A 15009-nucleotide genomic window follows, 5' to 3' on the forward strand; every position below is an offset into this window, starting at 1 on the left:
GTGACGCGTCTCATGATCGCTTGGCACTCCCAACAGATGAATAGGCTGGCTGTGTCTTTGAAGAAACCTTCCTGATAAATATACGCATATCTTTCAGTTTTCAAAATCGTAACATTTGTCAGTCTTACACAGGTTACAAAGGTGGAGTGGTCTGGGACCATTGCAATGATTATAAAGTACTGTTAAGTTCTGATCTAGCGAATTACACAAATAATAGCTGCTAAGGGCGTGTGAAGTTCCACACTGGGAAGGAACAGGCCCCAACCAGAGGATATCAAAACAACCGAAGCCAGGAAATTCCCCCAGGTCTTAAACACTGCTAGCCTTGTTTCAGAACTGTAATTAGATAAAGGGCTGCGCAGGGCCTGGATAAAGCCACCCTAATAATATTGACAATATTAAATACCATAGCTGCTACAATCTGCCTAAAAACTAGAATGCTAAATCAAAGTATTAGTTACAATAAAAATGAAGCTTATGTTAACAGTTGTATATTATTATATTGATTATGAATTATATTCATAATCAATTATTCGTACTTATGCACATGAATTCTTTAAAGAATTTCATTGGCGCGAGTGCTCACTGTCGCCGCGGTCGAGATAGTGGCCCTGTTTGCTCCGCCCCCTCGGCGCACCGCGTGTCGCCATCGCTATTGGCGTAGACAACAGTCGTAAGTGCAGAAAAAAGTGTACACCAATTTGTGATCTCTACATTACTTAACGGACTCTGGTCTCCCTCTAAAGTGGTTAAATTGTATTAATTTGTTCTTCTTCTTAGCGTATCGACTCTGACGTTTATATTTTATTTATTTAATTTGTTGTTCAATACACATTTAGATTTATATTATTATTTATTAACCTATATTATACTGACAATTCAATTATATTGACAATTATATTCATAAATGACTTAATTTAAAACATCAGTGCATCTTGACGACGCTTAGGACAGTCCATAGAGGTCTAGCTATTTTTTAAAGTCATCGGACCATCTTTTAAAGGGACACCCTCCTTTCATATTGACATTTTCTCTTGGTAACCATTCTGTTACCTTTCTGGTCCACTTTTCTACTCGTTCCCTGTACATGTGGCCAGTCCACTTCCACTTTAGCGTTTTGCTTTTTGTGGTGACGTAAAGAACAATAAATTAGCTATCTTCAAAATGCAAGTCAAGGGGCACTATTTATCCTCTGTTCCATCAATTTTATAGATATTATAATATGAAATATGTGTTTATGTAAGTATTTATAGTCTGTAGTAATTTAATATTTTTGTTATTGTTTTTTTTACTATTATTTTATTACATAATTTAATTTTGTTTTGTTGTGCATGTAAGCCCGTGATGGTACTTATTTTGTCGTGTATTAAGTTCTGCAGGAAGAAATTTCTTATAGAAATTAGCAGTACCTTTTCTACATGTTTTCCACTTTACTAAATGTGATTTATATTTTCCTGTACGATAAATAAATTATTAAATTCATTTATTCTCATTAAATTGATGATATGGTGTGACGGGCTGATGTCTGCAACTAGAAATCTAGGCTCCCATTTTGTGTGTAGACACATCAAAATGATATGTTTATTTCAAATTATTTCAGAGGGTTTATCTTCAATTAAAAATTTTGCTATCTTTTTTTTTTGATACAAAGCACTTTAAAATGATAGCACAGTTAGGTTCTGTTTGATATTAGGAAAATATATATATTGAAAAGGTGTTAGTAGACTATTAGTGCCAAGAATATCTTTACGATATGCCCAGATATAACACACTTACATTGTGTATTGATTTGGCACATACGGCATTTTTCCGTACATAAAATTTTGTCATAAACATATTTCATGTTTTATGAAAAAGAAGGTTACTTTTCAATACAAAAAGTACAATATAACTATAGTAGTCTGATTATACTTCAGTTAATAGCCAGTTTTTAGTTTATAGTCCCACTGCTGGCCACAGGCTTCTCACAGTGAGGTGGTTTGGGCTAAATCCCATAAGGTCGCGAGCTTCACACACTTCATTGCTTTTCAAGTGTGTTAGTTTCCTAAATATGTTTTCTTTCCCTAAAAAGCTCATGAATATTAAATTACGCACATAAAGTCCGAAATACTCACAAGTGCAAGCCCAGGTTCGAAACTACGACCACACTGTTAGATGTCTACGGCGGCTATTTACTTAAGTTAACAAAATAATAATAATTTGCGATTTTTCTTGTGGTGTGGTGTAACGGACTGTTTATTACAACTCGACGTCGCGTTACATCGACTATTATTATTTCTTGTGGTAGTATTTTTGCAAGGTACAGCGTATAATAGTATTATAAAACGGATATAATAACTTCGCGAAACTTTTGATACGAAAGTAATTGACGCTATTTTAAGTATGACATAATGAGCATATACAATTCTACTCACCCTGTAAGCTTCTGCGTCGGAAAAAAGTAATGAATAGAAGTTATTAACGCCATCCTTGAGCCTGCAAAGTTGAATTAATTTGCGGTCTCTAATGAGACAAATACAGCATAACATTTTTGACTGACTTTCGGAGTATTCGTCCATATTTCTAAGAAATTAATCTTGAAATGTCTATTTAGGACGCTGATCTACTGTTTAATGCATAAATTTCAGGTGTTTTTATTTAGAATTTTCAAAAATATTTTCCATCGATTTGTTTTGACATTTTACATTTTTACTGTGAAAGGATTTTTCAATTTCGCGAAACTAACATGTATCCGAATTTTCATATTATCTATGGCGGTAATGCGTTTGTTTGGGAGTGATTCAAATTCACAATGTGCAAAAGTGACAGATTTATTGAAACCCCACGATATACTTCTCGCCCTATAAATAAATTTAAAATTTATAAAAAAACAACACGTCCATATCTTCTATGTTGTCTATGACATAAATAAATGATGGCGGCCAATTGACTGCGTTTATTTATCGTAATTATTTTCATATTTCTCGTCTCTGGAAAAAGGTTTATACACATGAAATCTTAACAATTTCACCAAGAAGTATTTGTAAACGTAATTGTGACGATGAATCATCCACACGAAGTGCCAGTTGTGCATCATGAAATGCCGCCGCTACTACAGCATCAACATATGATTGAAATTAATTTACAACCCGTACAGCAGCAGCCTCCGCCTCCGCAGCCCCAACAACAAGTTGAGCCAGTAAATCAGATACCACAGCAAGTCGAAACTGTCAACCAGATACCGCAGCAAGAGCAACATCCAACAAATGACGATAAAAAACCAAAAGTAGAAAATAACAAAAAGAAAAAGGAAGCCATCGACGGCCAAGCGCGAGAGATCATTTTTAAGGTAATTAAGTTCTTTGAAAGCGAGAAACAGAATAGAGGCTACGCGTTTCCTGTTGAAAATGTAGTTAAACGCGCATGTGCAGCCACTGGGCTATCAGAGAGTACAATAAAGCGTATAAAACGAGATGGTCTACGCGCCGAGGCGACACAAACCCGTATGACAGGTCCCAAGAAGAAACGAGTGCGAAAAACGAAGGTACAACTTGATTACTTCCAGCTATGTGCCCTGAGGGGCATTGTAAACAGCTATTCTATGAGAAAAGAGGTACCAACATTAGGAAAAATACTAGCTGCTGCAAAACACGAGTTAAACTACCGGGGTGGCAAAGAATCTCTGCGATTAATATTGTTAAATAAACTTGGTATTAAATTTAAGAAGTGCGAGAAGAAGAATAAGAAGCCTCCTGAAGAGTCTCCCCCGCCCGTGCAACAAATACAAAATACAGTGCTACCGCCTCAACCGCAAATGCAACATATGAAAACTATGGAGAATCAGTGCATTTACACAAATATGATACCGCCTGTCTCGTACTAGTATTTGATTTTAATTAACGACTCATAGCTTGTTACAGTATGCCAAAATGCAGTGATTCTAAGGGTGCTAATAGATGCACATAATTTGAATTGCTAATCAACAGCAAAAATGCAGGCAGTTTGCAGTTGACACAACTGCATCATAATTCCGCCCTCCTTGTCATCTTAATATATCTTTATTGCAAAACACACAAAAATAGGTACAGAGATGTGCCAAGCTCCCAAACTAGGATCCTCTGTACTATAGGTAGCTAGGTCTTACATCCATCAAGTGTATTGCCTAAAAATAACAATAACTTAGCCAATTACAATAACTAAGTATATTACAATGAGCTTATAAAATATTAATGGTAGAATGCAAACAGAGGTGATTTGTGTTTAATTTTGGTACATTCATAAATTTCTTACATAATCCAGTATAGTTGTAATTTTCATAAACAACAAAAAAAAACAGCCAACTTCAGTACCAACAATGAACAAAAACATTGCAATAAAATTTTATTTTATAGCATATCATAATTATGTAATGCATTTCGGTAACTTTGCATCTGAAGTTCTTTTTGCTATTAAAAAAATGTCAATACTGCTGATTTTGCTTAACAATAAAACTAACTAAATAAGATATAAAAAACTCCTATTAGAGGGGGTTTTAGATCTCATTTCACTGATCCTAGATAATATTAACTCAATTTTGTTGAAGATTACGTTAGTTGTAAGGAGGGCAGAATTGCGATTGCTTGTTTTCCAACAGTGGCAGCTGCTAGCAAACTGCTCAAATTTTATGATGTAATTATGCCAACTGCACAAAAACTGCAATTTTGCATACAAATGGCTGTCAGACCACAAACTGGACGACAGCGGTGCGGGCACGGCGCAGTAAAAGCGACCTGTACTCGACGTCAGCGATCAGATAGCTTGGTTTGCGGCGACAAAGTGACGTAACGACAGTGTTACCGCAATGTCGATACTGTGATGTGACCTTTTAATAGTACCTAATTCTTTTATTCAGTGTGAGTTATTAGGGGAAAAAGAAGATTTAATCCTGTTCTACAAACAAAAAAAAACCAAAAGACTAGTTTGACTGAAATTACGAAGAGCACAGGCACAATCTGGTTAAGTTCTATGATTACGCTAGAATGGCCGTGGAAACATTGGATATTCTTGCAAATATCAAGCCATAAATAGAATCACACTTTCATTATGAATGAATAATATCTTTATTGAGCTTTCTATTTTTATGGTCGATTTGTTTACTATTCCATATTGGTGGTCTTTCTAAATTTGCTGAAAGAATTTCCTCTTCCGACATGTCCAAACTTGATTAATCGAAAAATAGATAAGCAAAAAGACTGACTATTCGAATGCGCATTCACTGCTCGACTCGAGCTCGACCCTCACGTATCGCAGTCGCCTACACGCCGCGAACACTGTCATCCGGTTTGTAGCCTCATACAGACAGGTTGCAAACAGTCATTTAAATAACGGGGCTATCTATGAATTATGTTATGCAAGTTATAAGCAGACGAGGATCTAAGCCCATGGGGATTTATGTGGATGAATATGGTACATTTCCAGCCCCACCTTTTTAATGGGTGATAAGGAAGTTGTCATTCCTGGTGAGATTGTTGGAATCATTAACTATTTTAAGTTATGCCGCAGTCAGGATAAGTAAATCAAACTACTTAATTGCTCCCAGTATTACAGATTTTGCTAGATTGTCTCATATTTATTTGCATCCAATAAATATTTAAGACTCCCTTTCTCAAGGAAGTATGATGTAATTTATGGATGACAAAGATTCCAGACGCCAGAGACCAGTTTGTTCAAAAGAGAGATTTCGCAATCTCATTATTAAAGAGACTCAACTTGGAAAAGTAATAGTCCCCAGAAATGTTATTTTTGTAATTAGTCACTTTATTTATTGAGTGTACACACTGGACCGCTATCAGCACTGTAACTGTAAAAACTGCAGTTTTTAATAACGGACCCCATTGTTTTCTTTTCGCAAACATGTTAAAAGCGGTCTACAAAATTCCAATATCCAGTCTATTGAGACTAGCTACCTTCTAGTTAAAAAAAAAATATTTTCTGTATAAAATACTGTAATGAGACAATTGTTACTCATTGGAAATGAAAGTATATTTTCCGATCTAAATCACTTATATTTGTTTTATCAAACAAACCATCGGGCTCTTTATAGCTCCCATTCCAGTCCGCCGTGACCATGGGACCTGGGTCCCAAGTTCCGTTGAGACTGCAATTACATTGCAATTATATTTCTATGTCTATAATCTAATTGCAATGGAAGTTGAGACCTAAAAGAGTGTCAGTGTTGCCAGACTTTTGTGACGTTAATTCTGGCGAACTAAATATGTGCGCTAAGTACAAACGAGTTCTTTGAAATTGTTCTTATTCTCCATTCCCCACAAACTCACCAATCAAGTTTGTAATTCCCCAGACATTTTATTAAGTAGCCTAAAGTCGCCTTTTCCTATTTAAAAAATTATCTTATTCTCGCCGATCGCTTTTTTGTCGCCAGACGACCCCTCAAAATAGCCTAAATGGTGAAATTCGCCTAATCTGGCACAACTGGTCAGTAATGTCATTCATTCATTCACTCACTAACGATCAATGCTATCTTAGTAAAACTACCATCGAAATTATTATGCATATCGTCGGTTAAAAGGTAAAACTCATTAAGTGACATTTTGTTCAAAAACTAGATTTTTTCAATTTTGCTTTATTGGGAAGAACATCTATGACAAGAAAAATTCAGTAAGTCTGTGGTGTCCTTCATGTTTTAATACATACCAGTCCTTTAGTGATTTTTCATAATGAAAAAATACAAAATCTTAATTATCTCCCTTTGGCCAATTAGGCTATTAGTGAGTTTTACCTTTTAACCGACGATATCTTAATTTTTGTCTTGTTTAATCAGCAATTTAGTTTTCAAATTTAATATATTGTATTTATTTCAAATAATAATGCACTACGCCATTGAAGAGTTGAATACCAAAAAATTACAATGCCAGTTGAATAGTATCACGAAAGCTAGTCACTGCAAGCTACTAATCGTAACTTTTAGCAGAATACCACACCTACAAAATTCTGCCATTGACATTCATGGTCCGCCAACATCAACCCACTGCTAGGGCATAGGCCTCTTTTCGATCCTGCGCCTTCCGCATCCAACGCGATCCCGCAAATCTGACGATATCGTCAGACCATGTGGTGGTCTGCCCACTGGCCTTTTTAGAGGAGTAAAAAGGCCAGTGGGCAGACCACCATTCCGTGACTGTTTTGGTCTAGCGCCCGGCTTCTCGTCTAGCCAAATGTCCCGCCTATCTCCATCTTAACCTCGTGATGCGATTACCCTCGTCATCGACCTTCGTTTTACGTCGAATTTCGACGTTTGGTACACGATCTACGAGAGAAATACCCAGCATAGAACGCTCCATGGCTCTTTGTGCCACCTTAATATTGCGCATATTTTGCTTAGTGCTGCCATCCGCTAACTAAAACGCGGTTACCTTAAGTGGCAAAGTATTTTTTTGATATATCATAAAAAAACCATAACCCAAGTTTAGAATATTGAAATTGTTAAATAATATTTCAGCTATGCATCGTTAGGGTAAGTTCTGATAAGTCCGAGAATTATGTGCACTATTTTTTGCTATTTAAAATTAAATAAAATAAAAAAAATTTAGTTAATGGACGGCAGAGTGAGCGTCCATGCTTCCGCACCGTAGGTGAGGATCGGTAAGACACATTGATTATAGACCTTGATCTTCAGGCACTGTGGGGGTTTCGACTTAAAAACGTCCTCTAGCTTACCAATTGACACTGTCGACGCACAACTGAGGTGATTTAAAATTAGCAGACTTGGGTACTTGTAAAGGGTCCGAAATGTTGGTTTGTGTGAAAAAACAAATATAAGCGATTTAAATCCGAAAAAAAAATTGTTTCTTATTTTTATTTAATTTCAACGCGCACTATGCAATGAGGTGTAGACGACATATTTATAATTATCGTTACAAATCGGCAATTGTGTAAACAATTTTATTCATTAAAAATTAAATCGATGAAATTCAAATCGCGCTATGAAAGGTTTGTACATAAAGAGTATAGTAGATCACACAGTAAGAAACTAGATTCTTTCGTTTGTTACCAATGGGAGTGTGAGCATTTTAGGCTTTTTGTCACGATATTTTCGTTTCATCTCGAAGCACAGCAAAATGGGGTGAATTGCAACTTACTGGGGAACAAAAACAAATTGCTTAGACATATTTAAAAAGTATTGTTACTATCAAAATATTTTATATAAGTTGGTATTATTAGTACTGGACGTCATTATTTTACAAAATGGGTGAAAATTTTAATTTTTATTGTTTTATAAAGCAAAAAATTCGCGTTATGTCTATTCACCCACAAGTTGCAATTCAACCCATTTTACATGGTAACTGAGGATTTCTCAAATACTTGACCTACATAATTTTACTATGTGATCCACTATATTTATTTTCATTATATTAATGATTTAAGGTAGATGTATATGATAAGGCTGAATTACATAATGTACTATAGTTATTTTTAATGAAAATAATAAAATATTAAGACAATGTTTTGTTTTTATTCCTAGTGATGCCGACGCTGCTTATATTGTGCGGCCGCTATCGTTATTTTTAACCGACTCAAAAAAAGGAAGTTCTCAATTTGACTGTATTTTTTGTGTATATGAACGCAATAACTAAACATTTTTTGTGAACCGATTGATGATTATTTTTTGTTGGAAAGCGGATAGTGGTGCCATTCAAATTTGAAGGAAATATTCCACCTCTAAAAGTGGCAATTTAGTGGGTGAATTCAGTTTATTGGATTGCAACTAGAACTGCAGATAGATTTAATGAAAAGCGATAGCAAATAAGCTAACTTTTGAGGTTGAATAACAAAAGGAAAAATATAAAAAAGTATTAAAGGAAGGAGTTCGCAACATCTACAATGGCATTACGACGACAGCTAAATTGTGACGTATGTTAAGATATTTGAATACGGTACCTGCTTCATCGAAGAATGTTACGTCATAACTTTGCAATGGTTTCGAAACACTTCGCACTGCTAGTACTGGCCGAAGCAGTCCTTATTCAAAATTATGTTATTATTTTTTCCCTTTTATTTTTAAATGTATTTGCGCAAGTGCGAAATTGTTTAGATTTGTATAATAAACCTTCATCTACGCATAAATTTTAATGATCTTTCACGGGAAGTGAATCAATCGTTTTTCATCGATTCTGAGGAAATACACTTTTTGAGTTAATACATTATTGTATTAACAGTGCGACATGTGCTTCTTCTCTTCTTCTTTTAAATGTTATGGCCCCATCGAAATAATCAATGATTTTGCCATTGTCAAGTAAAAATAACTATGTACGGTAGTTTAATATTATTATAAAAATTATACAAAAAAAAAATGGCGATTTCGCCAATGTCCTGTGAGATTATCCGACATTTACTTTTGCAAAGGTAGTATGGTCAAGAATACATCAAACTTGACGCTTTAGACTTTCGAAACCGTTCTTAATACAAGTTGCATAGAGTTTAACTAAAATGTTAAGTGTCAAATTTGACCAGCCTTTGACATCGTGCTGTTGACCTGTCGGAGCTACTGACCCTGCGCGTGCTGTTAAGTTTATTCGTCTGATAACTATCTGACTGTATATCAGATTGTACAGCGAATTTAGCGATTCACTAAAAACATCGCAAATTGTATGAGTACTACTCAGCGCGTCAGTTGATGGATTACACGGCGCGCACTAGTGTGTGTCACAGTTAAGTAAGTACTTACATTTAAATACTGTTCAGGTCTGAAATGGGTCTAAACCAGGTAAAGTTTGACACTTAAGATATTTAAATTCAACTCTACGCCACTTACCTACGAATTTATAAAAACGACTCTATTGGAAGTGTTAGGCTGCTAACAGATTGACTGCACGTTTGAAGTTAATGTGTGAAGTCGTAATCAACTTTATGCAACCGAAATCACGACTGCATGAAGTCGATGACGACTTCATGCAGCCGAGATCGAGTGCGTGAAGTCGTTATCAACTTCATGCAGTTGAGATCTCGGCTGTATGTCGATAACGACTTCACGCATTAAATGCATGCGGTCGAAACCGATTTCATGCAGCCGAGATCGAGTGCGTGAAGTCGTTATCAACTTCATGCAGTTGAGGTCTCGGCTGTATGTTGATAACGACTTCACGCATTAAATGCAAACATACAGTCAACCTATCAGCAGTCTTAAACTTTTTGATTGACAGTACAATCACGTGCAAGTAATATAATCAAATGGTCTCGGAAAATATATTTTACAATATGTTGTATTAACCATATACTTGGAATAATATTTTAGGAAAACATTTGAGTAAGTAAAAGTATTTATTATGCAAGTTATCTTAATGACATGCAGTGAACAAATGAAAAAGAACGTCCAAGTGATCAGCACTACATTTTACGAATACTTTATTGCTCGCACACAAGAACAAGAACAGTACATAAACAACTTAAAACTAATGTGGGCAAAGGTGGTCTTATCGCTAAGAGCGATCACTTCCAAACAGCCTTTGAGCGGGAAACGTAGGGTCGTATTCTAGAACTCTACTCAATGCTCAAGTCAGGACTTGAGTATAATTCAAAGCACTAGAAATCATACTCAAGTCCTTGCCATTAGGGTCGTATTTCCAGTGCTTGAAATCATACTCAAGTCTGCTCAAATCCTGACTTGAGCACTGAGTACAGTTCTGGAATACGACCCGTAGTGTGCCAATGTATACAAATTGGATTGTATAAATAATAAATAAAAAACTTACATTATAATTTATCAAATAATAAGAACTAATTATGCCTACATTTAGGTGTGGCCTACCGTAGATTTAGTATAAATGTGGCCTACCGTATGTTATTGAAATAATTTTTTTATACAATTCTTTGGATCGTATGATATTACCGTAGGATATTACTACGTTACATTCCAACCACATCAAAAAGTTTACATAAATTATGCGTTTTGTTCTCTAATACTAATAACTGTAGTTCTAAAATGTTTATCTAGGGCAAAAAGTTAGGTCATACTAATCACTAGTACAATAAGTCTAAAAACATAAAATTAAATTTATTTTCTAATATATTACATTTTTTAATTTATTTTCCAGTGCAATGAAGCAAACAAATCGCTTTTGACAGTTTGTTTTCATCATGGCGTCTCTGACGCTTTACGAATTATTCAGAATCTAAAATTACTAATTATTTTTAGATTTATGAGTAAAATGTACTTAGATTATATAATAAAATCGAAATATTGAATATAACACGCACAATGGACTTGCGAGAAAATAGCATTTGCCGAGGATGTTTATGTTATGATCGAGAAATGGTATTAATCAATGATTTTACGAAAAAAGATTGTTTTTCGCAATTATGCAGCGAATTTAAGGTAAATAACTTATTATTGACATAGCGTACATCTTAATGTATTATTAAGTGAAGTTTCAGGTATAATTTCGTGTGATAAATGAGTGAAAAAGTATTAAAGTCTGGAAGTAAACCTTTTCAAGTAAAGTTTTGTTTTTTCACTTAGAATTCGCGAATAGAAGATGAAAAATTGATATTGTGCTGGGTTTGCTCGGCTCTTGTTAGTCGGTTTGCTAAATTCAAGGCGCAAGTCAGAGAGGCCCACTGGAGACTAGAGAAAAGCGTGTCACAGGTATGGAAAGTTATTTCTTTTTTATTTATGTTGAAATTTATGTATTATGGGATGGTATAACGGGTAGATGCCTGCAATTCGACGCCTAAACGCCTATTTTGCGTGTGGTGGATGCAGAAACCTAATTATGCCCCCCAACTTCATACAAAAATATTGATCTGTGATACCTAAATTGAAAAGATATTTATTATAAGGAATATAACTCGTTTTTGTGTATTATTATTATAGATAAAATATTTATTCATCACACATATACACACACAAGAAAGCACATAAACAAACACAAACATTCATATTGTGCAACTTAATAAAAAAATAGAATTAATTTATTCTTTAGGTAACAGTGACTCATAGCCATAACATTAAATTTACATGTTAAACATTACATTGAAAGAATTTATAAAAATTCAATAAAACATAATAAAAGTAAAATAAAACGAAAAAAGAGAATCAAAAATTTTAAATACAATTACATTAAAATTAACAAATAGATATAGTTAAATAATTAATAAATTGATTGATACACTCATAATAAAATTAACACAAAATCGAATTTTCAAATCTAAATTCCACATTAGTTTTAAGCTGTTTATGTACTCTTCTTGTTCTTGTGTGAGAGCATTAAAGTATATATCTATTTAAAATCTGTTTCTGTATCTATTGCTACTATACTCGGCACTATAGCGGGCAAAGGAGACGGTAAATTGTACAAATTTTAATTGCTGGATGTGGGCAGCGCTGGACTGGGAGAATTGGCGTGCTCAAGTGAAGGCTTATGTCCAGCAGTGGATGCATGTGTGACAATGCTGAATTGTTATACCAATTTTTTTTATGCATTCATTGTCATTTTTATCACCCTCTTTACTGGTTCCTGGCCACTTTCTATTAAAATTTTGAATCATTTCTCGAATTCCTTTTATTTCCATTATTCTTACGTTGGTTCATATTGTCATCACACCTATCAAAATTCTCGAAGCGAGAGTGATAGAGCTCCTCCGGCTCTATCAATAAATGAGAAAACTGATTTTAATAAAATTCTTTATTCAAATATATCCAAAACAAATAATGTGAAAAAAAAAAAACAACTTGACATGAAGAGTTCTACGAGGTAACAAAAGTAAATTTCAAAAAGAATTACTCAATGTCACACCGGCCAGTATGTAAAAGATTGCATATCCCTGCTCTGACAGAGAGGACATGCTTATTAATCATCATGTAAAAGTCAACTTGACCAAATTTAACTCTTTTTAAAGCATGGATATATGTATACATTATACAATGTGTTGATTTGCATTCTCGCCATATTTACAGAGGTCATTCTATATTCGAAACTGAACCCAAATCACTAAAAAAATAAAGCGACAAAAAAATTTCGTAAATTCCTAATTTTTTTAAATTGCGGTAAACAAATTTGATCCAAAGGTCATTCACTTGCACGGCACTTGCAAACATTTTGAACAATGACCTTTAATGCGCAGAAAGAAACGCATTTTGTGTGTGAGTGTCGTGTCGAGCGCGCGACCTTGCTTCTCGTACTGCGTCTACATAACACTAACATCCCACATACATTCTATTCTAGTCTGTCACTAAATTCCACGTAGTTTGGTATGTAAACAAGAGTTAGTAGTACAAAAAAGAACCGCTGCCTGGTTCTCTGGTGAACCTGCATGGTAATCCATCAAGAACAAGTGCGTGTCTATTCTTATGGCATGATGTGAAACGTTTAGTTTACGTGGAGGATACGAGTGTCGAAGTTTCTGCTTTCAAAGTTGTGGAGTCTAATGTTGAAACGAAACTCACGTGCGAAGATCTGCATAGTTGGTGGTGGCTCCGGTTCACCTATATATAGGAAAGATAGGAAACCGTTCGGCCACAGAGGCAGTTTAATGATGATACAATACTAGTACATAATCATTATTAAAAAAAAATTACTTTCCCTATGGCTAGGCCACACTGAGACTATTAAGAACACTAGATACGAATCTGGGATATCTTTATCAAGCCCCAAGTGTTTTAACCGCTGCACCACTGAGATTGTCAAATTAATTAATTAATATTGTATATGGTTTCTTTTCCAGCACACATCCAGACCCAGAAGCCTTACTACATTCCACAGCAACCGACTTTTCAACATTAATATCATTCCCACCGAGTATGAATACAATAAACCCAATTTTAAATATGAAGTCATTAAACATGAAATAAATCCAGACATCTCAATCAAAGAAGAATTAGAAAATATAATAATTAACGACTCTGATATTATACATTCTGATTCCGATGACGACAACAAATTGCTAATAGACTTTAGTAACAAACAGAAAGATAAAAATAAAACTATAAAAAAACAACAAAGGAAAAATAATGACTTCAAAGAAAAAATTAAGTCATTAAAAGAAACATCTATTGTTAGAAAGAAACGTAAAAATGGAGAAGAAATTTTCAAAGAGATAGAGCTAACAAAAGAAGAAATAAATGAAGAACGAAAAGAACTATCGTTGCAAGAAGAATATATAAATGCAATGTTCCGGTGTGAACGATGTGTTATATCATTTCCTAATGCTGATGATTTGAACGACCATGTCAATGCTAAGCATGAGTTGGTAAGCTTTTTATTTTTATATAACTGTTACTCTCTGAGTGTAAGAATACATAGGCATCTACAAATTTTGTTTGCCCATCCCTATTTTGGGGCGGGCATGACAGCGCATAAACTATATTTTGTGAAATTAATATAATAGCATTTTCAAGTTTTTCTTGAATGTCACGATTTTCAACTATTTTTTGTGAAATTGCTGCACTAGTTTGTTATAATATCATATTATATTAATATCATACCGTTGGTTTCCTAAAATAGCGGCTTATATCAAAAACATTAACTACATCAGAAGAATGGTCAGCCTACCAACGCGATAATTTTAACTAACGAAAACTTCGGTGTCTTGTTCAAAATAAAATTTTGCACATTCTAAATACAGATGTGTAAAGTTTTAAAATTAATTATTTTAGATTGTAAAATTATACTAAGATGCAACCCCAATTGGGTGCCACCAATGCAAAATATAATAGTTCGTGGTCCCAGGTTGGGCGCCAAAACCTGGAAAAAAGAACTAACTATTATTGTCGATCTTAATGAGACACATTTTGTTTTCACAGAACGCGTCTTCCTACAAATGCAAAATATGCGAATGCACATTCCTCACTGAGGTATCATACAACTACCATACAAACAGACATACAAAACGGTACCAGTGTAATATATGCGCAGAATGGTATTTAAGTAAACGAGCTGTGATCAGACATTATGAAATGTTACATTGTCAGGGGTAAGATTCCTTTGATTTTTTTATTTTCTTTTTGTAAGGTTTTTGTAACTTTTGTAAGGTAAG

General features: G+C 34.5%; 3 protein-coding genes across 3 annotated transcripts in view; 2 read left to right on the forward strand and 1 right to left on the reverse strand.

The window, feature by feature from the left end:
• The window catches only part of LOC113234445 (zinc finger and SCAN domain-containing protein 12-like), a 19642-nt gene extending 17032 nt beyond the window's left edge, over positions 1-2610 (reverse strand). The window contains exons 1-2 of the mRNA XM_026469755.1: positions 2415-2610; positions 28-71 (exon numbers count right to left, since the gene is read on the reverse strand). Of these exons, the coding sequence (XP_026325540.1) occupies positions 28-71; positions 2415-2558 (188 nt within the window). The 5' untranslated portion in view covers positions 2559-2610. The remainder of the gene's footprint in view (positions 1-27; positions 72-2414) is intronic.
• Positions 2611-2921: 311 nt separating this feature from the next.
• Positions 2922-5084, forward strand: LOC113234491. Its single transcript, XM_026469825.1, has one exon. It carries the CDS (start codon positions 3041-3043, stop codon positions 3860-3862), a length of 822 nt encoding a protein of 273 aa, XP_026325610.1. The 5' UTR covers positions 2922-3040; the 3' UTR covers positions 3863-5084.
• A 6160-nt stretch (positions 5085-11244) lies between these two features.
• Positions 11245-14950, forward strand: LOC113234446 (PR domain zinc finger protein 2-like). Its single transcript, XM_026469756.1, has 5 exons — positions 11245-11350; positions 11495-11620; positions 13699-13930; positions 13997-14223; positions 14777-14950. Exons 1-5 carry the CDS (start codon positions 11288-11290, stop codon positions 14948-14950), a joined length of 822 nt encoding a protein of 273 aa, XP_026325541.1. The 5' UTR covers positions 11245-11287.
• Positions 14951-15009: the final 59 nt, after the last annotated feature.

This window comes from Hyposmocoma kahamanoa, unplaced genomic scaffold, assembly GCF_003589595.1.
Source record: "Hyposmocoma kahamanoa isolate Upper Pololo Valley unplaced genomic scaffold, ASM358959v1 84, whole genome shotgun sequence".
Lineage (NCBI taxonomy): Eukaryota > Metazoa > Arthropoda > Insecta > Lepidoptera > Cosmopterigidae > Hyposmocoma > Hyposmocoma kahamanoa.